Raw genomic sequence first — 25,687 nt, 5'->3', positions numbered from 1 at the left:
GATTTCCTCATCAAGGGTTAATTTATTATGCTCCAGACAGTATTTGTCACTTCTCCTTTCACGGTGGCTCTGAGAGGAGCCTGGCTCCGTCCCCTTTCCATCTGCCCGACAGGTGGTTGAAGATAACATGGCCATCTCCCATAAGCTTTCTTTTCTTTTAGGTGAAAAAGAAACATTTCTTCTCGTTTCAGTATCAGTTTTTTGCTTACATCTTGCATTCCGGCTCCTTCAATCTTTTGCAGGACTTCAATCCAGCCTACTTCAGTACAGCAGTGCCTTCCTTACACCGTGCGGCTTATACCTTGTACAGTTCTCCAGTCTCGCAGACTCCCCAAGGCAGTGAGTGAACGCCTCCTCCCGGCCGGCTGCCCGCAGGATCCCCATGCAGATGACGACTTTCGCCGCAAGAGCTCGCTGCTGGTCCACACTCAGCTGCTGCCTGCCGGATTACAGGGCCTTTCCTGCTAAATTCCTTTCCAGGCTCAATTTCCCCCTGGGCTGCTGCAGGGCTCCACTCTTCATTCACCATTGCGTCTCACCGGGGTCCTGCCACTCCACTTCCCCAGCACTGGCAAGTCCATCTGAGGGGCAGTTCTGCCTTCCAGCCTACTGGCTACTCCTCCCCATTAGATGTTGCCCACAAACTGGTTTGGCTGTGTGTTCTGTCCAATCATTCCCATCTGATAGTAAGGCATAAAACAACATCAGCCCTACTGACCCCTAAGAAATGCCACTAGCCATCATCTGCCAAGGTGGACCTTCCACTGCCTGACAGACCAGTCAATTTTTTATCCACCTATCCAAACCACACCTCACCACTTTGGCTGAAAGGGCACTGCAGAAACTGTACAGAAAGCCTTGCTGAAGTATGATGGTTCATCCACTTGCTAAAGTGGATGAACAACATCCACTGCTCTCCCCTGTTTCCAGAATAACTAAGCCCAAAAGGGAATCAGTTATGCACAGTTCACACTTGGTAAATCTACCTTCACTGTCCCTAACCTCATTGTTGTCCCCTGCATCACTACCCCTGGAGGTGTCACATCTGCTGCCATGAATAAATGAATGCCCATTTTGTTGAAGTGCTCCCCATCTTTTTTCCCCATATGTAGTTCTTCAGTTTAGTGTAAGTCAAAAGTTTTACAAAATTTTAACTGAAGATTTAAAGTATGAATTGTCACTTGCAGATTGGCAGAATTTAAGGTCCTGGTTTATTTAGGTTAATTTAACACAGTATCACCATATCTTAAACACTGTTTGGGCAGATGGAACACGTCATGTCTTCTCAGATCACCCTAGGTTCCCTTGGCACCCATCTGAGACTCTGGACATGGAGATGGATCTTTGCTAGTCTTCATCCCACAATCTCTGCTCTTCAAAGATGAGATTTATTTTTAATTTTTGTTCACACACTCTTGCAAATACAGCAGTTTAAGTGTAAGGTATTTCATACTCTGCTTTATACCTTGTACCTCTTTCTGTATGCTGTGATCCTTCAATTAGAATTTTTCTCCTCCTCATGTTTTTCTCTACTCATTTCAGTCTATTTTTTTAACCCATTCTTCTCACACCTCTGTATCTCCTCTATGACTTCTCCTATCACATTCCCCTGGAAACTCTGGAGACTTCCTAGCTGCTAGCCCAAAGCACTGTATGGCACCTTTCTTCATCCAGCATCAAGATGCTCTTTCTGCTCCTTTGCCACCAACAAGCACCAACACAGGACAAAAAATTATCTCATCTGTAGAAAATTAGAGATCTTGCAAGAAACTCCTCTCTGTCTGACAGAGCTGAGCCTAGATTTCACGATGAAGTTCAGTTCCCAGACACTAGGTTAACAGCACAGAGCAAGTCAAGAACACAGGACACAGAAAAAGGCTTGCCTGCTTAGCACTGCTTCTCCACAAAGCTTTTTCAACACCTTGCTCTCAACTGCAGGAGGAGGCAGGGACATTTTCCAGTGACTCATTAAATATGGTTATCTTATCCACATATGAAAAGCACTTTGCTGGTGGGGGGTGTCTTACAGCACTCCGTCTGTCATGTCAAACAACAGTATTTAAAACAGACACGCTGAGTCCAGTTTGACTGGAGCTCCTTTTACACTGCAGAAGAAGGAAAAATAGACAAATACACTTCCTTTTCTGGCAAAAAGTAACAGGGACAAATTAGAAAGGTGACAGGTTGCCTACAGAGGTTGTGGATTCTCTTCCTCTGGAGATAGGTTTTCTAGACGCAGTCCTGAGTAATGTGCTCTAGGGGATCTTGCTTCAGCAGCATGTTGGAGTAAAATGAGCTCCAGTGGTTGCTTCCAACCTTAGCTATTCTGTGATGGCCAGAATCCCAATAAATGAAAAAATTAGCTCTGGCAAATGTAATAGCTGAAGGCTGTACTATGATTAGTATTGTATCTTTTATGTAAAGTCATTACCTCAATTATCCCATGAATGTGTCAGTATCCTGGCATGTTTGATCAGTGACTATGCTATTTGTCTACACTGGTACCCAAGAAGAACCAGATCATCCATCAGGAGTCAGAGGGCGCAGAAAAGTGAGCAGAATGAGAGTTTAAACAGTTCAATGTCATTTTTTCAAGAACTCCTGAAGAGATTTTGTACTTTAGTTAATACTACTCATGACATTTCTTACTGGCTTAAATTCAAACAAACAATATGAATATGTGAAGGGTATCTTAGGATGTTGCTGTTGTCTCACTGCAGCCCACAGAAGCTACCCTGACAGCAATCTCATGTATGCACTACCTTATGGCACCTGCTGAGGATAGTAGAGGCTAAGTTAGCTAAGAATCTGGATCATTTCTGGTAAGTGTGCACTTCCTCAGTTTACTAAAAATATCACAAATTCTGTTTTCAAATCAATTATTTAAAGCAAAATTAGAATCCCAGACAATTTAACCCAGTTAGCATTCCTAAAAACTCAAAACTATTAAACTGAAAAACCTTCTTTTGGCACCAGGAATCACATTAAGGAAATAGAAGGTAACAGCAGCAGAAAAGGCATGAAACTGAGAAATACAGACAAATCAGTAACAGTTTAAAAATAATAATGTTTACATAGCATCTTTGATTATACATACAAAGAGTACTTATCTTGGCTAGTAAAACTAGCAGGTTCAACTCAAGCAGTTTCAACCATCAATTTCTATACCAAAACATACTTTCCCAACAGCTAGACAAAAATAAAGGTATATTTTTAACTACCCACCAGTAATATCCCAAGAAATACCAACAAAAAAAAGCCAGAAAACAGTACAATCCAAACACACACTTTCTTTTAGAGTACCTTAACTAAAAACCTGACATCTGCAATACCTACCACTTTTTAAAGATGGGTTGTTTGCCTGCTGATTCTTTCCATCTTTCTCTTTTTTAATATTCTTTGAATCTAAAAGACAAGATTCCATTACATAATAAATATTATATTCACATCATAACAATGTCCAGCATAGCACAGAATGCTTTCAAACAATACAGAATATCTTCACTTTATTTTATTCATTTCAGTGCAGCATCAAAAAGCTATCTCTACTCTAAATTCAACCACTACATTATTTTTCTATCAAAATCTATTGAAAAGTACCGCATGAAAAAGCAGAGCTTTTGACTACTTTATATCAATTATTAGAATAAATCTAGTTGCAGAATACAGACTATCAGATGAACAGATAGCAATCCTGTCCTTTTTTTTTTAAGTTTTACTTCAACCTACACACAATTTGAGATCCTAAAGATCGCTGGATATTTTTATACCTCTGGTTATACACAGATCACTGTGAACTGAGAAACAAGGAAAAAAACAAACCCATCCTCAAACCATATTTCTGAGTTAAAAATTTCATTCTATATTGATTCTTTAATACTCAATATTCTCAATATAAAATTCTCAAATACTCAAAGTAGCTATCTCAGTGCACACATCAGTTATTTAAAAGAATCATTCAAGAGAATCTACCTTCTCTATCATTCATTTTGGCCCACAGTCAGAAAAAGGTCTGCCATATTTCATTTTTGATGAATTTCAGCATGTATGAGAGATGCAGGAGAACTGGGCAGCTATAATGGAGAAGACTGAGAGAGACAGTTCTACTCATTCCTTTTAAAATACATTGTTGAGCAACCTGCTTTTGACACTCATGGACTCGAGTGCAATTCAAATATGATATTGACCAGACAACAAAACTGCAAGTACATTTTCAGATTTAAAAAGCGTTTTTGTTTTTACTAGGATCTGCATAGGAGAGTAATTCTCTTGGTCTGCAAATGCCTCAGTACTGGGTATGGGACTGATCCTCTAGTTAGGCTTGTGCCTAGCTCACACCTTGGGTTACCCCACTTAGCCTGAACTGGTACAGGTGAAGGGAAGGCTCACTTTTATACTGCAAGACCACATTAGTAGCCAATTATTAGTAGCTGTATCCACTTGCTTTTAAGCCTACAGCTACTAACTGGCTTGCTCTTGAAATAAAAACATTCCTGACCTAGAATGTGAAGCATTTGGTGACAGAAACACTTGAAATACAATGAGTTGCTCTGCAGCAAAGACTAAGCCCTAACAGTATTTCTTTTCTGTCAGTAAAGCATTTCTTGAAACATACTGACAAGCAATGTTTGGTGTTCAGCACTTCCACCTCACATCTTTCATTATCAAGGAATTGCCACATAATGCAAGAGCTGAGTCACGACAATCTTCTGTCACCAGTCCCAAAATCCTCTCCTACCACTCACTGAGGAGAGGATAAGCCATCCATGTGGCTCTGTGCTTGGTAGGATGTGATGCTCCTTTGCCCACAGCAATGGCCAGGGCACCCTTGGGAGTGGCCAGGCAGGGCCTCACCATCTACAGCTACCCCATCACTCTGCCCAGGATCTACCAGGGGGGTGGCTCTGGGGGCAGCCCCAGCAGCATGGGGCCAGGACTGTGGTGATCTGGAAATGGCTCTGCTGCAGCATCACTGGGGCAGGGGCTGGCATGGGGTCCTGAGCAGGGCAGGTAAAGGCCCCAGTTGAGTAAGGGTCATTAAAGCCTATTAGTGTACTCAGGAACACACTGCCTTCCAAGAAAACCCAGACCTCACAGTCCTACAAAATGCACAACTACATAACTACTCAAAATACTGTAAAAATACCACCTTTTTCTCCTAAAGCAGACATGGACAAAACTCCCAAGTCTTTTGAAAAGGAAACAAAATACTATGTTTACTCCTTGACTTAATCTTCTCTCTTGACGTACATGCTCTTTCTTTTGGAAGAAGTTTGATTTGGAAAATTTTCTATTATATAGGTTCTTGAAAAAAACTGCTTATGAAGGTCAACTTCAGATGGAACTGCTGAAATTATTTGGAACAGTGCCCACAGAGCTCTAATCTCAGTACTTCCTCAGGAGCAGAGCTGAAGGATATTGACACAAGTGGATACCCTACAACTACCTGTGGGAATCTCACAAGGGATAATGCTAAAAATAGTTCAGTGACAATGAAAACATGCAAGGCTAACGTTCACCTTCTCCGTCCTACAGGTCAAAATATATTTCATCCAGCCTCTTTGGGATTGAGCTGAATCTAAGTAATTTTCTACTGGGATGTAGCAATCAACAACAGGACCTTTTGCCACGTTCTGTAACCTCAGTCAAGTTTTTCCACAAACAGTCATGGTACTATCACAGACATCAGGCTGTCAGCTTTCAGAACTGTTAACTTCCTAATCTATGTCCAAAAAGGAAATCAAGAAGTCTCTTATGTGGAACTGTACTTAAAGAAGAGAACTAATAACTACTTCCTTCAAACACCCAAAGCTTGAAAAGGACAGAGTCATGAAAAGGAATCTACCCAACACTGCCAGATTAAAAACAAGATGACAGCCTTTCATGATGAGAGACATCAAGAACAGGTGAAAGAATGTGAAAAACTGTAGCCTGGACACCACATGCGCTCTTGCTGACAATCACTACACAAATTATTTATTCCCTGTACCAGCTGGCTTTAGTGCCTCTTTCAAAAATATCACAGCAAATATGAAAGTTGAAACAAAACACTCTTGGCAACATATTGTTCTTACTAACCACTAAAAAACTACAAGAAAAGAAGAGATGATTATATTAATGAGAAGTGAATTTCTCAACAGCTTTTTAAAAAACTATTTCATTTGAGGTGGAGGCATTTTCATTCACAGTAAACACAAAACACTGTCACTATCACTTGTTTTTGATGGTTGGAAAACTCTTCTTTAAAATGCACAAATAAATCTCACCCAGCATATGCAGAAGCGTCCAAGAATAAGTCTGAATAAAACCAAGATTGATTTCAAAGGATCCCCTTGCTTTTATGAATTCCATCCTTCTTCAGTGGGAAGTTGGGAATACCATTACAAAGCCGGAGTATTTTGTCTAAGCAGATGCAAAGTTACTAGCAGGAAGAAACACCAACAGTTTCTATATATGAGATACCTTGTATCTACTGCCACCCCAGAAAACTTTCTCCCAGTCTGTATTTCAGTCTCTACTTCTCAGCTGCGTTCAGGTGTGCTTTTTCCAATGTTGGCAGTTAATGTGGATAAAAAATTATGTTTTATTAAAAAAAGTAAGATTTTATTAATAAAATTTTATAAGTATTAATATTTTATAAACACTTTGGTTTTTTAATGCATGCCAATCTACATTTGAAATTTTGATATTCTGTATTCTAATAAATTTAGTTTCCAAAGAGCACAGAAGAAAATTTAGACAGAAGCTATTATTCAAATCACTGGGCTGAACAAGATGACTCTCTCTGCACATCATCCTCAGCTTGGTCAAGCTTTGAGGTCAAACCTCAAAAAATGAGGAAATGAAGGACATAATATGTACCTGTAAATAATTGTACAGGTACAAAGAGTATTTTCTTTTCAACCCCTTGCACATTCAGCTCCTAGCCACATTTAATGGCTAATTCCTCGAAACCTGAAAAATTGATTTGAAAATAGGAACACTATTTTTATATTGGAGACATAAGAGCCTTATTAGTCCTAGAGTCTTGAAGCTCATGGTAATAAAAAAAATAGGTCATCTTAATTCATCATCTATCTTCCCTTATGCATTTTTAAAGGGAAAAATGTTTTACATTCTCTCAATGTAAAACACAGTATGTTTTAGATCATTTGCCAAAACCAGACTCAGAATGAAATTCTGCCTAATCAAATGGATTTAATCAAATGCTACCCAGCTCTTTAAAAAAAAAATGAAGACCAGGATATCATTTTCAGAAAAAAAGTTTTGAAAATAAAGTAATACAGGTAAGTACACAGCATTTATATATTTGCTATGTATATATTTAGCCTATACCACGTACAGGCTAAATACCCTATGAAAGATTTCTTTCTTCTAGGGTAGCAAGATTAGAGTATAGCATATACTGAAATGTTAAAAGCAACATATTCTATTGTTCACCAACTATTTCTTTTCTAGAGTGCACTTCATAAGCTAAAGCTTTAGATATAAGCCAAGATTAGAGTAGGATTATTTAACATAGTGCTTTCTGCTTACTGATTCAATCATACTGATCTGTGTGTTTACATTACTCCCACCCTATCTTTAACCACAGAACCTTGCTGATAAGATTACTCAACAGAAGACAGGCAAGAGCAACCACATCTATCACTTAAGAAATTAGAGACAAAGGGAAAAAAAAAAAAAAAGGACAAAGCTATCCTGACTGACTTGTGAATACCAAATAAAAAAAAATAACCAGACAAGTCAGTGGTAAAGCTCTGGACAAACACAATCCTGGTGATCAATGTGTAATTCCTCTTATAAGCTCCTGTACTGAACTCCAGTTTCTTGCCCAAGATACACTAAAACTCTGCAACCTCTTTCTAGAAGACTTAACTTTTCAGCAAGCTAGATGATTGTTTTGTCTAAGTGATGGCAAGAATCATGTCTTTCAACAGTAATAGTTTTCATCCCAGAATGGTGTGCTACATGGGAAGGCATCTATGTGCTGTCTTCTAAGACTTGTTATTTGCTCGTTGTCCAGTGTGGGGAAAGGGAAGTTCACAGTCATGCTTTCCAGACTTCTGCAGCTATCACTTAGCCACCTTGAAGTCTTCAACTCTTCTGGGTGTTCAAAACATGACAGGATAATGCTCTTCTCAAACAAACCCCTTCTCTTTTCCTGATGTATGTGAAATACCTTTGGGTGACAAAAACTTTTGCTCTTCCCATGAGTAACCCAGCTACTCACCCTCAAATGAAGTTTACTAAAACAAGCCCAAGACTTACCACTGCTCAGGAAGGGGCCTTCTTCTCACCCCCTACTACACAGGGTTGTGAACACCTTTTAGCTATCTTTCACCAAGCCTCAGTGCACACAGCTGAGGATATCCAGACAGAGTGACTATGAAATTTCTCCTTTCCTTTCTTTTTGTGCTTCCCTAGCAGGATTCTTATCTGCTTGGAACAGGGAGTCTCTTTGACTATATTTAGACAACAGCCATGCAGAAAACCTACAAGAGAAGGGAACAGACTTCCTCCATAAACTCTTGGTGCAACAATTAAAACGGATGACTCCTGCCATTACAGAAAATCTATTCTAGCAAAAGACAATTATTTACCAAGGGAACACATAAGCCCATAAAGCAGCTTGGGTTGAAGGTGGAAAGCTCAAGGAAAGTACGAAAGTGCTAGTAGCCTTTTCTGGGGGAGGACTACTAATCTGCAGCAGCAACATGGTTTCAGACAGTAGATCTTTTGCTCTTCATATTTTTTTTGTTTCACCAGCCAGAACACTCTTGTTTCTTCTTAAGTCTCACTCTCTATTTTAGCTCACAATTAACATCTGCAGACATGACACAGCAGAAATTAAACCTTTGCAGTACACCATGCTCTTGCAGATGAATTTCTTTTAAAATATTAATTTTATCTTCAACAGACAGTTGCTAATGCCATTCATTGTGATAAAATCTGATTCTTTGTACTGCTTAGTTATTATCCTGCTAAATTATAGGCAGCTCCAGAATAAAGCCATACATTTCAGCACATCTAGACACATTCCTCAATTTCAGAGTGCAGTAATGGTTTCTAGACTGTCACAAGACAGAATTCTTCTCATGAAATTTGTAGAACCCAAGACAGCCAAATTCAGCATATATGTTTTAAAACAATGTGAAGTTTGAACTTACCTGTATTCAGCAGATATCACAAACTGTCTTCCTTAATCTAACAGTATTGCAAATTGTCATGTTGTATCCCACCAGCCCCAAAAAGAGAATTTAGCAGGTTACCCACTTTCTTTCCTCTTGGATTAAAGCTACCAGGCCTTACCTTTCGCTGCTGTTCTCCTCATGGTAACACTTCTGTGATCTCCCCTCTCACAATAAAAAGACTGAAGTTGAAAGACCAGTTAATTCTTCCTTTCAGCACAACAGTTTCCTGTGGAGCAGTAATACAACAAGTTACGGGGGGAGAAGTTGTTGTTGGCATTTGGGTTTGCTTTTTTTGAAAAGGATGATTTTTTTGTATGGGTATATAATTATCTTGCTGGTTTTAAATTGCAAGTGTTTAACAAACTATCTGTAGGAGAGGAGTGTTAAAACAAAAGTTAAATAAAAGTACCAAAGGTATCAAATGCAAACTTTAATTTCCTTGTTTTAGACAGTTCATTGTCCAATTATTTGCATTTTCTGTGGATTTCTAAAACAAAGAAAGATATAAACTGTGCTTTATTCCTTTTTGCTCCCCCCAAGAAACATTATCGAAAAACGGAAGACTCTTTACACATAACCTACTCACCCTGCCTCACTTGCACAGAGTTAAATAACCATCAACTTCAATACCTTTGGGTAAAACACATTATCTTGCACAACTACAGTTGAAGATGGAACAAAACACTAATATAAAAAAAACCTGTACAAGGGCCCAGTGCTCACTGACACCCCTGCCCTATGATTTGTTACAGACTTGTAACAGCACACAGAACTGTTAAGGAAATGCTAACTGCAGATAAAAGCAATGAGCCACATTCTTGTAGAGTTTAGAAACTGGAAGGGACAGATTGGTTAAACTAGTGTAAAACAGCAAAAACAAACTTTCTTTTTTGTGTGTGTTACTGTGATTTTCTTCTCCAGCATGTAATATTTTGAACTTTGACTGTGTTCAAGTCAAACTAATTTCAAGCATTTAGCCCTGAAGCAACAAAGCCAGCAAGTTTATTATACTTCTCCATTAACTTTTCATGTAATAATGGGTAAATACATTCAAGATCTTAGATAATTTCCTTTCAAGCAACTTCCATGAGGTTTAAAGCTGACATCATCAAAAACCTGAAGTTTTTAAAATTAAAATATGTGCATATTTTTGCCACAAATGATTTTGTCAAAGGTAACATTTTTAGAAGCTACATCTTTCCATTGTGACATAAAAGAAGTAACAGTTGGAAAGCAGGCTATTTGGAATTTCTTGACTCTACTACTCACATGCGAAAAAAAAAATTAAAATTCACATATGTATCACATATAAAAAGAGAAGTATCATACAGCTGAGTATTTTCCTGAAACTGTGATACTTTACTAAAACTTCAAGAAACTTGCACACTATGATGATGGACTGCATGATGAAAACTTCATACAGTGCAAGATCACAGCTAAAGCTAATTAAAAGGTTTTTTTAAAAAATGCCAGTGACTGATGAGTTCATTTCATGTGAGTGTTGTCTGGGAACATGCTGGACAGTTATTACAAGGACTCAAGACTAAGACTTGAAAGGAGTTATAAATAAAACTGAATACTACCATAAAATAAGCAGGTTTTGCTACACAATAGCATTCATAGCATAAGTGATCATCAGGATTAAGAATAGAAATCCTTTTAAGCCATCAAATAAATTTTAAATACTTTATACTTTCACAGACTCCCCCAAAAATTCAAAGCTTTTCCACTGCAAGCAAATAAATCATGGAAGGTGATGCAGAGTCAAAGTAACTGTTTTTACAGATTACTTTAGAACAGCGAATGGTTTTTATCTTTTTGTTCCAAGTACCAGATTGCACTTGGTGCAGTAATAAAGATTCCAACCCTGCAGTGATAGTCATCAAGTTTAGCACAACTGAAGCATCTGTGAGAACATAAAAAGGATTCCAGCTTTTCATTAGCTTGTGTTGTACCAGATAGGCTGTTTTACAGCATGCCCACCAGCCTGTTAAAAATATAAGACAACAGAAAGTTCTGAAAGAGCTGTTTGAAATGAGGCAAACCCAACTGCAGGAACACAATATATTACTGTTTCCAAGAGGTGCTACTTAGAACTCAGTTACACCTAAGTATTCAATTTAAAGCTGCTATTAAATCAGCTCATAGATTGTACTGCTTTTCACAGACAACACTCAAGAACGGTATTTCTGAGCCTCTAACAACCACTACATGTTGCTGAACCTCAGCAAAATTAAAACCAGCTACCTCAAAAACAGGGGCAGGGTCAACCTGAAACAAATTTTAACTTCTTCTGCAGGGGCAGATCTAGGAACTATTTTCCATCACCTCACATACTTAAGTGGCAAACCCTAAGCAAGGCAGTTGTGTCCTTCGCTAATCAGGACAGAGTCCCTTATGTCGCACTCACGGTCCCCAGCTTGGCTCAACCCATAGCACACCCCCCACAGAAAAGAAGAAAACCACCAGCAGACACAGGGGATACACCTCCAGGGCACATTCTGGCAAAATTACATAGCAAAGACAGATCTCAAGGCATTCTTGTATGTGTGTCTTGGCAAGCAAGCTGAATGAGAAAGACATGGTTAAGAAATTAATCAAGCAGCTTCTAGAAATTAAGGGAAAAATAAGCAAATGAAGAAATGCAATGGCAAGGCTGAAATGCAGTGGCATTAGAGTGCACAAATCAGCAGAGTGAAAACCAAAGTTACAAAGACTGAGATAAGCACAGAGGTTGTCAGCTGCAGACAGAAAATGACCAAAGTATTTAAAGAGACTGTCAGTACAGAATCCAGTGAGAAACCATTTGCTGCAAATTTAGGAAAAAGCAAGGGGAAAAAAAATCCACAAACCTAGGATAATATTGGATTAATCATCAATATGTCTTCAATCCAAAGAGCACTCAAAGGATATCCACACTGATGAAGTGTGTTATTTACATCACTTATGTCTCAATTCATTCTGTAAACTGAGTTTTAGTCTCTGATTAACATCCCTCACATGAATTACTTTTTTAAAAGTCAGATCAAAAGCATTTATCTGCCTTTAATTCCTTACTGAAGTTTTTATTGTTAATCCCCAAATCACTTCTTCTAGCCATCTGCCTCTGTGCAAGTCCTCTGTCAGAAAGCATCATATTAGTAGACAAGCCTAAGTCTTCACTCTCTCTGCATTGCTAGTACATAATACTAGGTGTCAGAAAACAGGATTGAAAACATTTTTCCTGCCTAACTTTGCTCTTTCTATTTTGAAAGAATTACTCAAAGGGCACACATTGCTGCATTTCAAAGAGGGTAGTATTCTACAGAAAATGTCAAAATAGCTCCCTCTTTTGCCTGCCATGCATCTGCATTATCCTTCTCACTGTTAGTCAGGCACTCAAATAAGCCAAATGTCCTGAAAAAAAAATAAATTTATGCATATCTAGGGCTTCCCAGTGCAAGTTTATCTAGACAGCATGCCTGCTCATAAAAACACACAACTATGGAGATAAATGTAACATTTTAAAGAAGCCTAAGCAAAAAGGATATTAAGGGTTCATTCTGCACAAAAAGGATTAAAGTTTTTTTTCTCAATGACTCTGCATCTAAGGCAGGACAAGAGCCAGCAATTTTAAAGCCCATTAGCTTTTTTGACCCTACCAGTGGTACAAATGCAGTAACTCAGACTTCACCATTGGCATCTTCATGGGTGGGACAGTCATCAATGGGGAATCTCCGCTGGATAAGGACTGAGGCTATTTTACACAGACATACTGCACTGAGGAGGAATCTAACAAAACAGACACTTGGAAGCACCGATGAAGTTCTCAGTTTTAGTTTGAAATAAAGGCAGACATTTTTCAGGCTTAATATGAACCAGGAGTTACATTTGCCCCTTTTTTCATCTATAAATGCTTCAAGATTAAAACTCCATATGCAAGGGTGAAAAAGAATTATACATAGTTTGAAGAGCAAAACCAGTTATAGACAGAAAATAGGTACAGTGTAAGCTAAGAAATACTTCTCTCCGCCAATCTTTTCGTTTGTACAAGTCTTAGGTTTGCTTTCACCACCAGCATTCATGTGCTGTTATGTTTAGAAACACATGAGACATCAGCTACAACTTCTGGCCATGCTCCCATTGCTCCTCTCCCTGCTGTTTGTCACTGCCAGTGCTGCAGAGCCCTTCAAGGAAAGGACCTGTGCAGCCTCCTCCATGGACACACAGTCCAGCAGCCATAGTTCCCACTCCAGACTTCACACATGGGGAACATGTACCTACAGGCACCAGTCGCTTCCCAAACAAGTATGACTGAACTGCATTTCTTCAAAGCTACCCTTAATGAATCTGGAACACCTTTTCCTTAAACCTAATCATCTATTCATCTGTTGTTTCTTAAATAAAAACCCTACTTCATACCATTTTTAAAAGTCTTTAAGGGGCTGAAAAGAGGCAAATGAGAGTAAAACTTAAAAAGATATTTTAAATAATATACAGTATTTTATTAAATAAAATTTGCAACACTTAAAAATAATTTCCAGCAAACTACCCAGCATATAGACTCATCTAGTATACTTGAAGACACAACAGCATACTTCCTTATTTTTGTAATAGAGATAGTCAGTGTACCTCTCAGCACACACTGTGGCATCTTTATGGAAAAGTAAGATCTCAAAGGCTAAAGGAAGAAAAATTAAGCAAATGTATCAGAACTTTAGAAAATGTAACAAAAGTTTTGTATTTATAAACTCAGTATTATTTAGCATTACATATATATGACTCTAAACCAAAATATTAAAAATCAGTTTTTCATTTATGCACATAATCAGTCAGTGTTCTGACAAGAAATTTGATCTGAGTTGGAATCCCTTTTAGTTCACATTTTTGTATTTCAAAAAAAGAAAAAAGTTCAATTCTTTCAAGGAAAGGAAATTAAACTTCCACATTTTCCTGCAGCTAAACTTTTAATAAACTGATATATTTGAACACCTCCTGTAGTCACTAAAAGCAAAGCTAGGACAGACAGACTTTAATCAAATTTATAGGCTTTCGAACCATCGAAGCAAATATTAACTAGCCATACATATCATTACAACAACTACGCTTTAGTATTTCTTAAGTTGTTAAAGAAAGCAAGTGGGTACTTAGTGCTTTACAAACATATTTTTGTAATGTCATTCACTCTAACATCAAGCAAGAATTCTCTGCACTTGCAAAACGGCTCAGTAAGCCACCAGTGGTGTACTGCTCACTATTTATGAAGTGATTAGCATAAACTTTTAAGCTGTCAGCAGTAAAATATTGCCTGAAAATATTCTGCTCTCTCTCCAGGTAAGTTTATGACCTGCTTTAGAATATGAGCAACTGTAATTACAGTAAGTCATACATTTCAAGAATGTAAAACTCTCTCTAAATTCTCAAACCATATAAAGTGTGTTACTCAGTAGAGTAAGGCAATGTATATTTTAAAAAGCAACAGTAACAAGTTTAGACCAAAGATTTGTCCCAAAAAATCCTGAAACAAGAAATAATACTTATAACTGAGAATATCAGAGAAGCATGGTCTCCAAATTAAACAGCATAGTTTGTATTAATGCACAACAGAAGCAATTAATGTCATGCAGATTTAACATTTACTAAATTTACAGTAATTTTTAAAATTGCAGTTTAGAGCTGCTCTATGGCTACCAAGAAAAAATGAAAAAGCTTTTCTCCTCCTTCCCTCCCTCCCCATCCCGCTTGAAAAGTCAGAAGATGTGGGGCTGTAAAAACCTGAAAAAGGAAATGGTATGTGTGAAGTCAGCAGTTCAGCGAAGAGGCTGGCTGGCCATTAACAGCTTTAAATATTCTTAAAATGCCAATCTTCCCACATGAAAGGGTAAAAAAACCCTTATATTTCTATCTAAAACAAAACTGCCAGTTTTAGTAGTTTGCTAGTACATATTTACAGTAGCACAAGATTTTGACAATTTGTTTAAATATTTTGGTGAATTCAGCACACTGAAACCTCTGTGCTGTTTTCCACTTCCCTCTTCAAGCCTTGAGTACTCTTCCTGAAAACATTCATCATCATTATTCAACCTGGCTTTGTCCAAATACCTAACTCAAGTTTTTTTCATAAAGCAAACTAATTAAATTATGAAAAAAAATAAATCAATCTGTACAATTAGCACTAAAAGCTACATACCTGCGTGAAATTGTCTCTACACTCAGCTACATCTTCTCTGTCTTCAGCTCAGCCTCCCTTGACACAGGAAGAAAGAGCTCAAATTATTCATTCTGCAAGGCACTGAGCTTACTTTGAGCACAGTGTAAATACAGCAGGTAAGGGAGAAAAGAAACTGCTGTTGCAAATATAGCATGAGATGCCCAGACACTAAAGACACCTATACAGCTTTTCTGCACTTGTCTTTAGCAGACAAGAAGCAACAACACCAGCAGCAGTCACAGAGTGTAATACATAAAGAGAAAAGGGGGAAAAAGACAAAGAGAGGCCCAATGGCAAAAAGGGGATTTTTCACCCTTTTAGGCAACTTTGGCTTCCTCCCTTGTATATTGCCTTCACACTGGAAAACGACTGTAAAAGCTTGGTTCAGTTATGAACCAACAGAGCTCTAGCCACACAGCACACAGCCAGCAAATTCATCCCTGAGGTCCAGATTTTTTATTCACAACAGAGTATCCAGAGAAACACACATACTTTTAGTCTGATGAAGAAATCTACAGAAGTCAAATAGCATGCACAATTTTTTTTTTTTCACTGAAGGCATGGAGATCAGCCTTGGGACATTTCTGCACAGGATCCGACTGCTGTCAGCACCCCAGCTTCAGAACAACATATTTGTCTCCCCTCACTTGTACTCAACGCCAACAGCAACATATTTCTGCTATCATCCTCTTCCAGAGCATAAAATACCTGTTTCTTTCTCCCACCTGAAAATCCAAACAACATATTGTCCCTGTCTGGGATTCCCTGCCAAGGTATATTAACAAAGACACAATTCTCCTCAACTCGTTCTTCTGCTGCTGTGACACTCCATGGCTTATATAATGGAATAACTACACTGATCCCACGTACTGGCGTACAGTCAAGGAGCAAAACCAAACCAACCAGAACTAAACAACCCTCAAGTAATTTCCTGATAGCTCCCCTGTTGAGACAATGTTTCTGCAGGAAAAAAAACCAAAACATAGAGCTGCTTGCAGCTTCCAGGCACATGCACTGAACTCACCTGTTGCTGATGCTGATAGCTGTGCTATTTCTCTAACTCAAAAAGTCCCCTTACATAAGGGATGCAAATGCCACTAAAAATATTTGTCCATCTATTTGGACAAACATTATTATTCTATCACAGAATGTAGTGAGTTGGAATGGACCCACAAGGATCATCAAGGTCCAACTCCTGTCCCTGGACAGGACAACCCCAAGAATCACATTAACTGCCATTCCAAAGGACCATTCAGTGCTGCTAGACATTTTTGCAGCTAACAAAGCACTAACAGGTCATAAAAGACATTACAACTCCTAAGTGCTCAAAGGACTAGACAGCTGCAAATACTCTGCTGTACTATTTGCTTCACTCTTCAAAAACGGAAGAAGACTAAGGACACAAAGCATCAGGAAAATTTGCAGCAAATCTGTATCTCCCCATCTTCTATGACAACTTTCCAGTTATACTAAAAAGAAAACAACCCAGAGGTGAAGCAAGCCGCAACAGGGCAATCTCCTCCCTCTTCCTTGGCGTGACAGCATATCTGTCATGGGCTGTATGTAGCTCTGGCCCCGAGCAGAGGCAGAGTATCTCCCTTACTGCTGTTTCTGGAGATCCCCTTCCTGAAGGCAATCCCCCCTCTGTCTTCCACCCAGTGCTTAAACCATTGAGAACTAGAGAATATTCAGACTATATTTTCCTACAACAAGCTGAAAAATAATTACATACTATATTCAGAGTTTTCCATCTAATCATAACACTACTTATTTTGGGATCAAAACCAGTTAATATCATCTGACCTTCCCAAAAAACCACTGTCTGCTTCTTTACAGCCCTCCAGTGCAGGGTACACATACAAGAGATTTGGTAGGGGAAGTGCCATCAAACATGCAGCAGCCCTTTTAATCTCTGAGCCCCTGAGAGACGTTTGTGACAATAAAGAGTTCCACCAAATTTAGCAGCTCTGATACCCTTTCACATTCCTCCATGAACAAGACTCAGTTTTACAAACTGCCCTTTTTAAGTGGGCTTTTTAAGTGCCCCAAGAACTGCACTCCTTCCACTGAACCTGCCTGCATTAATCTCTGATAGATTCCACACAGTACATAAATAATGGTACATGCTTCATTTTAGGTATGCACCTCATTAAAATGGTGCTACTCTCTTACAGGTTTTATAAACTTCAGCTGCTCCCTAAACTAATGTATGGTAGAGGATGAAAGGCTCAACCTTGTCTTTGCCCTACACTAAAAGGAGTCTCGTATTACCTTAAGAAGACAACTGACTTTGATTTCCATCAAAGTTCATTGCTTTTATGAAAATTGATGGAAATTAAAATGACGGAATTCCCTTGGCATCTTAAATAGAATTTGACCTGATTCATGAAGTTGAAGGCCTAGAATTAAATTATCTAAACAGCACATCTACCTTTAACACAATGTTTTACTTGGGTTTAGATGACAATATATAAATAAGAAGAATATAAACCACTTATGTGTTTAAAAAAAAAAATCAGTAATCAGTCATGCTCATGCACAAACTGGGTATAGCATTATTCTTACAGAACCAATAAAGAAAATGTACTTTAGGATTAGTTTGGACATAAGATATTTAGACAGTATCTTACCTGTGAAGCAGAAAGGCTGTCACTCTGCTAAAACACATGAAAGAGCACTAAAATTCTGCCAAAGGTGTAGTATTTCAGAAAGACTTTGATATTAGGTTCTGCAAGTAATTCAGAAAAACAGAAGAGAGAACGCATAAGAACCACAATAAGCACACTAAGTGCCAGCTTGGATCCAAACTGATCAACCGCTACCCATAAAGCAGGTGCCTTAGTTGAAGTTCAGAACTATGAATCAGTCTTGAAACAAGACTGCTGAGATAAAAGAGACACAGAGCTTAACATCACAAAGAAGAAATCTATACTTCATTTAGAGAAGGAAATGGATACTTCCAAGAGAAGAAAATAATGACTTTTTGGTCCCATCTGAAAGACATAGAAACTAAAGCTGTTACTTTTCCTGAGAGGGATCTTGGGCAGAGAGTTGCTAAGAGCACATGCACGGCTTATCCCTGCAGACACACAGTGCTAAGGGTGTAACACATTATATCCCCTCTACTACAAACAGTTTAGTTGTGTGCACTTATGCCAAATGTCCATTGTATGTTAAAGAAACAAGAGCAAGACCAAATAAATAAAAGTCATAACTTGGCTGATAGAGACAGCTGCTGCTTTCTGAATGGTTATGAAGCAGCTCCTGACTTTCCTCCAGACCTACACCCTTGTTGACCAAGCAGAAAGACTAACAAGGATGAGATAAAAGTACCTCTGACTGTCATTAACACCATTTATGCACCAGTTAATCTTTGTGTATAGATTTGCCACATACAAAAGGGGAGCCTGCTCACTGTTGGCTCAGGTACCTGAAGCCACCGTTCCCATCCCAAAAGATGGTAAGCTACTTGAAGAGATCAGATACCAAATACAAGTTTTAGGCAATGTGGTGTGTTTACAGAAACACACCTGGAGCAGGTGACTCACCAAATCATCTCCTGCTGCTCCCAGGAGCGAGGCAGGATTGCTGCTCTGTGGCCAGCAGTGCAGCAGGGGCTGGGTGCACACCCTCAGCCCTCTCTGCCCGCACACGTCAAGTCAGCCAGCAGGTGCACGAAGGTACAAAAATAGTATTTTCAGAGAAACATACTCTTAAAAACCCCTACATTTCACTTAAGTACTTAACTGCCTCACTTTTCAGTGACTTTACCTCAAACAAATTAATTGCCTCTCCACATAGACACCATAAGCTGCTCACACACACATTGTCAGTCATCGTTACAATGCAAAAATAAACTTAACTGCCTATAACTAATATTAAAGCTCCCTAACACTTAATTATAGAGCAACTGGACCTTACAAGAAATCTCCAAAGATGTACAAATTTTCTAGGAAAAGCACCCTCATATACCAGAAGCACAAATCACAGTAAAAAACAATTGTTCATCAAATTGTATTACAATGTTAACAAATGTTCTGGAACTTTAAATTTAACATTTCCATTGTTTCTTATTTACGCACTGCTCTACTGCACTTGACAGTTTTATATGGGCTTTTCTGGCTTTTCCCACATGCTAGAAAAATCTCATTCTGGGCAATTTATGTTGCATGTCTTACACAAATAGACAAAAAAAAAATAAATACAAACGGTATAGTCCTTTACATTTAAGATTTTAATCTCTGAAAGAAGCAATCAGCACTAAGGCTGGATGCCTAAGGCTATTTCTTTCAAATGGGAACGAACAGAACTTTAAATGCCCTGCAGATGTGGAGCTCACAAAGTTGGTTAACAACCTCCCCTGTCTAGACTCCTTGAAGCAGTGTCCCGCTCCCTACCTGTAATTTGTTCTATATTTACACTTTAAAAATACCATAATAGACTGTGAAATAATATCTCTAAGGATTTGTTTAAAACATGAAAAGAATAGCTATGTATTTCACTCACCCCGTTTGAGATAGATGTACCCAGACAAGTAAGAAAGCCAGCCGCAGTGTCCTGAACAGTTAATGACAAATGTCGTTTCCTGTTACTGACACTATTTAGTAGCAGTGGGTAATTGAGGAGGACTTCATTTGTCCCCGTACATTTACTCAGTAAAGGGAGTAAACAGGACTTGCTCACAGCTCAATAGTCCATTGGAATATCAAGAAAACAAAAGTAGAAACCTATGTACAGCAGGCAGAAGCAGCTATATATGTCTGCTTCGAGTTTCTTCATATTCTCTAAAGTAAAGCTGCATTTTAGCACAAATTGTAGACAGGTACTGGAATCAATACTTTCTCAGTATTACCAATTTCACACTAGCAAAATGCCTCTTTTAAACTTGAGCAGCTACTCCAGAAAACAATGCCTCTGCCTTACAAGCACTATCTGGTCACAGCAACGGCAGTCACAGCAAAGGGGGGAAAAAACCGCATCAATGTAGGAACAAAGTCAAAAGAAAAATATTTTAAAGTACTGCCGTTGCTTGTTTCCTAAAATTTCTATATCAAGACTTATATGTATCTGAATGTTAAGAACAATCTAGTTATGTTATGTTCTCATATTTTCATGGCCCCTAATTGTTGCGAAAGTAGTTTATACTTTCACTATAGCACATCATGAAAAGCCAACACATGTTTTTGCTGAATCTGAACCTTACTACAAAAACATAAAATACCAAGCAACCTGAAAGATATCACGCAAACATTGCTATTTCTACTACACCAAACAGAAAAAGAGAGCATCAACTCCATCAACTGAGTTTCAAGCAAAATTAGTAAACTCTATTTTCATATTCAAGACAAGACCATGTTAAAGTTAAAAGCCATATAAACACTTCCCGGTCTCAACCTCAGTTTCACCATACACTGTTTCCTGCAGCCTCCCACTTGCATTACTGTGCGACTTCCCATAAATAAAATACTAACAGAAGTGTCTCCAATGCACTTTTTCTTTACATCAGTCCAAGAAATACCATCCTTAAATAGTACTTACATTTTATGGTACCCTAAGGGAGAAAATCGGCTCCCCCTGCCCCACAACGCGCAGCCTGGCTGTACAAGGAATTTCTGTGGACACGCTCTAAGTGCAGCCACTCACATGGGCTGTGGGCTGCTGTGGCCTGAGCAGCACTTGATGGTGGCCCCTGGAGAGCCGGTACAGCACAATGCATTCACTCCCCTATTTACTCCACAACGTTAACGTGACAGCCCAAAACCCAAGTGTAACGCAGCGAACGCCTTGCTGCAATACTGCTCCCATCTGCTCCAGTGCTGCAGTGACTGCCTCACCAACTGCTGTGCGCTGCCACTTCCAAAGAGTAAGGTGGGGTAGGAATGATTTTAAAATCCAAAGGTTTAACTTTTACTCTGCATTATAAAAAATTCATAACCAGTCAAACTTGAAGAACTGTTTACAAGTTAGACACAGCATGCTCTGAAAACCTACTATCCCACCTGCAAAGTCTACGCTTTTTAAGTTTTAATCACCTTGTCCACGTTAGTTGGGAGATGCATGAGTCACAAGCAAAGTTTACATTACCGGAAATCACTAATATATCAGCATTTCTCATTTTCCTTAAACCTTTTAGGTCTTAGAATTATTTTTTGCCATCTCTTATAGTCTAAGACATCAGTGAGGAACAGCACATAACTGTAGGGAAAGACTTCAACTTTAAATCGTATTAACACTTAAAGCATGTCTTCACTCCTAAAGAATAATTGAGCATAAAATTTAACTTGATATACTCCACAGCACTGCAATGTGTTTTGCAGGTTAGCCTAGAAGCTAAAGATAACAATGACGTGCAACACAGCAACAGAACTTTCCATACTTGAATTACTTTCTTTGGACCATTCAAAATTATGACTCTCCGTGAAAGACACCCCCTTTAAGTCGACAATCAATATATGCCACATACGCAGTTTAATTGTAAAGAAAACGGGAACAGTGCGGCAGTGCATCGCAACCCGACAAGTGCCCCACAACAGGCCACGTCTGGCACCGCGCCGTCTTCCAGCGGCACCCGCAGCCCCCTTACCCAGCACAAGCGAGCGCTCCGAATAAAACGATTTTTAACAAGCATCCGGCTTTTCTGGTCGACGCCCGCTCCCCAGCACCTCGCCAGCCTCGGGGGTCGCCGGGTAAGGACGATCAGGAGCAGCCCCAGCCGGGAGGACGGGGAGCCACCGCCACCGCCGCGGGGGAGGCAGCGGGGCCGCCCCGGCGAGGGGAGGCGTGTCCTGCCCGCGCTCCTGTCAAATGCTGCCGGCTCCGCCGCTCGTCCCGGAGGCACCGGCGGCTCAGGGACCTCCCGCGCCACCCTTGTTCACCGGAGCTCCCGCTATCCGGGAGTCGCGGCCAGCCCCGGACAGAGAAAGGCACGCTGTTAGCGCCAGGAGGCAGAGCCGCCGCGCTCCTCTCACCCTCGCAGCTGCGCTCGTACTCGGCCACCCGCGGGTCCCCGCGGGCGGGGTCGGCGGGACCCGCCGTGCTGGGAGTTCAGCCCGCAGAGGAGGGGAGCGGCCAGCGCCAAGAGACAGGGGCGCGGCGCTGGACCACGGCCAGACCCGATGCCGCCCCCAGCTCAGTGGTGTTGCCGAGGAGGGGAACGCAGGACCGGGGCGCCCGGCGGGCAGAGGTTGCGGTGCGAGCCATAGGAGGGGGCGCGACCTCCGCCTAGCCTCCCTTTCTCTCTCCGCTCCTCCCTCCCCCTGCCCGCCACCGCGGGGAGCGGGAAACGCCGCCGCCGCCACTCACCGGGCGGGCGGGATGCAAGTCCGCGGCGTCCTGTCAAGCCGCTCCTGCCGCCGCCCGCCTCACGCCGCCGCCATGTTCCGGGGGCACCGCGCATGCCCGGCAGCAGCACCGGGGGCGCCGGGCCTCTCCCCCCGCCGTCCCCCTTCCGCCCGCCGCGGCGGGGGCGGCTCCGCTCGGCGCTGCGCGACCCGCGGGCATCCCGAGACACCGGCATCCCCTCACGGCCGCCATCCCCGCGCCCCGCCTGCATCCCCTCACGGCCGGCATCCCTGCACCCCACGCCATCTCCTCACGGCCACCATCCCCGCAACCCCCGCCATTCCCGCGCCCCGCCGGCATCCCCCGCACCGTCAGTATCCCCGTGCTGTACCCGGACCTGCGGCGGGAGGTCAGGGTTGGCAAGGGCTGCTGCGCCCGGGGAGCGGGACCGCCTCGTGAGGGGGAAAAATGAGCCCTTGGCAGGTGTTTGCGTAGGAGACTTCGTTGTGAGCAGTGAACGCCTGGAAAAGGCGTGAGGGATCGATGGCAGGGGATTCTGAGGGGACACCTGAGGCAGGCGGTGCCGTGCGCTGCAGCCGCCCCGATGCCGTGGTGCCGGCACCGCCAGGGTACACGTGGTGAATAGTGCCCTGCATTGTACGTGCTCGAGTGATCACGGTACGTGCGTGTAATTATGTATAACCACTTACAACGGGTAATAACGCACGTTATAATCGGTGCATAGCCACTTGGGAAATATCACACAATTATTTTACAGACATCCGCGCTTGTAAGGACTGTATGATAGGAAAAGCTCTTCCTTGGCTTTTTTGGAGGATGCATTCCGATTTTATAAGCTTTGGGTGTTTTAATTCAGACCCCAAGAGGCGTGTAGGCATAAACATAATTGGTAAAAATCATACTTTAAATGCTACTAGCATTCAGAGGATTTTCTGCCCGATTTTCATCTTCACTCTTTTAATATCACTTGGAAGTGAAATTTTAAATTTGAAATTATGGTAAGGTCATGAGAGTGAGATTCTGTGAGTTCTTTTAATGAAAAAAAAAACCAAAATCCAAACCACAGAAAAGAAATCCCAAATATCTACCCAAATACCTACCCAACCTCCCTCACACTCCTCTGTATGACAGTGAAATTCATACAGCCCGCTTTGGTATCCTGCATATACTGCAAGTTACTACTAGCTATTTATTTTAATCACTCTCATAAGCAGTAAATGGCTCTTTAGAAACAAGGAAAATTAGTCCTTGACATTATTATAAATATTTCATATTTAGACAACACAAAAGAAACAAGTAAAAATATGCTAATCCAAGTAATTAAAATTCACAAGAGGTAGAGAAAGAAATACTGAAACATGCTTACAGAAAACCTTTATAGTGAAGTGTGTTATGCTCATCACCAATGGAGATGAATGCTGCTTTTAATTTGAAATATTTTCCCCTTTCTGTAATATTGAACTTTTGCAGGAAAATATTCATTGTAATAATGGATACAAAACCATGCCAAGTGTCACAGAATAAGTCCCTGTGAGACAAAGAGGAAATGAAAACATATTTTAAAGCTATTCTTTAAACCCAAGCCAGTCCTAGATACAACTTCTGAAGAATCTGTTCCCTGGGAGCCGGTGGGACACCATATCTTGGTTTCTACAGCTGTTGTTGCAGAGCTGTCAAACATGAACTGGTGCGGTCCTATACCTGCTCGTAATTTTCCCTGAAGGCTGAGATCAGGAAACCCAGCCAACAATAATCCTGCTTCTTAGACCCCCCTGATGTGATGAAGCAGAATAAACAATAGTCATAAGAATAAATGTCTACAAGATACATCAGCAGTTAAAAGAGGAGAATAGGAGAAACCTTTTACCACAGTCTTCTAATCCAGGAGTTAAATGGATCTATAATGCTTTCAAGTGAGTCCTTCGCCTACAAGCTATAGATGATGTAAAACAAAAAAAATAATTCTTTACTGGCTTATTAGAAAAGGAAGAAGAAATCCTGACTCCTTCAGGATTCTACTGCTTTCCAGTAGAATGATGAGCTTGTTTTCTGGTGACTCGCCCATCATCTTTCATTTTCTTTTGTAGGTATTGAACTGAAATATTTGGGTCAGAAAAACCAGGCATTTTTTTAAGTTCTCAGTGTTCTTCACAGAGAGAGACACATGCTTCTGCATGAAAGTATAAGTACATATGTGTACATATATTTGTATATGTATACATATATAAATGTATGGCTTCACAGTTTTTTTGCAGAGAGATTCTGTGATTTTAGAAAAAAGCAACAACATCAAAACACAACAAAAAATACATTTATGGAGGTAGGTCCCCATGAACTCCTATAAGTAGCCAACATGATGTTCTGGGAGGTTGATGCAGACAAAAAAAAAAAAGTTTAAGAACTGTCACTTCCCCAAAGAAATAACACTAAGAGTATAAGTAAATGAACTATCCATGCAGAAAATGCAACAGGCATAGTAAAAGATCAGTCTGGCTGTCACAAGCTCCTCCTGAGCCTCAAATAGGAATGAAGCGTCCAGAAGAGAGAAGTTGGGTCAGGTTACTTGGAGGAACTACAAAAGCTGAGCCTGATCATGCAGGGATAAAGTAAGAAAAAGCAGCAGAAAATGAGACACAGCTAGCAAGGGATATTTGGAGTAACAGAAAATATTTCAGTACCTTACCAGACATGGAAAAGAATCAAGTAAATGATTATACCTGTATCAAGCAGAACTGGTAAGTTTTTAATAGACAACACTGAGAAATTCAAGTTTTTAATATTTTTGTACCTAATTTTTACTTTATATATATATATCAGGCGTTGTTGATAATTGGAAAAACAGACAGATTTCAGATTTGAAAAACAGAGGACCAAGTGAAAAAATATTCAAACACTGTTTGCTGCTTTTCCATCACCTGAATTTAAAGGACTGGATGATGAAAACTAATGGTTATCATTGATAATTTACAGTGTAGGAATATTACAGGACAGAAGGGGAGAA

General features: G+C 40.3%; 1 protein-coding gene across 5 annotated transcripts in view; it reads right to left on the bottom strand.

Annotated features, from left to right (window-relative positions):
* Window positions 1-22,776, bottom strand: part of SCML2 (Scm polycomb group protein like 2) — a 71,471-nt gene extending 48,695 nt beyond the window's left edge. For 2 of the 5 annotated variants that reach the window (XM_058829258.1, XM_058829261.1), the window contains exons 1-5: window positions 22,687-22,756; window positions 18,015-18,112; window positions 15,364-15,420; window positions 9,313-9,420; window positions 3,337-3,405 (exon numbers count right to left, since the gene is read on the bottom strand). In XM_058829258.1, coding sequence (XP_058685241.1) covers window positions 3,337-3,405; window positions 9,313-9,334 — 91 coding nt within the window. In that variant the 5' untranslated portion in view covers window positions 9,335-9,420; window positions 15,364-15,420; window positions 18,015-18,112; window positions 22,687-22,756. Of the gene's footprint in view, window positions 1-3,336; window positions 3,406-9,312; window positions 9,421-15,363; window positions 15,421-18,014; window positions 18,113-22,686 lie in introns of all 5 variants that reach the window. The other 3 variants (XM_058829260.1, XM_058829259.1, XM_058829263.1) reach the window with 3 other exon arrangements.
* Between the last annotated feature and the right edge of the window lie 2,911 nt (window positions 22,777-25,687).

Source organism: Poecile atricapillus, chromosome 1, assembly GCF_030490865.1.
Source record: "Poecile atricapillus isolate bPoeAtr1 chromosome 1, bPoeAtr1.hap1, whole genome shotgun sequence".
NCBI lineage: Eukaryota > Metazoa > Chordata > Aves > Passeriformes > Paridae > Poecile > Poecile atricapillus.
Note: the sequence above shows the minus strand (reverse complement) of the source record. Positions and strands in the feature narration are given on the sequence as shown.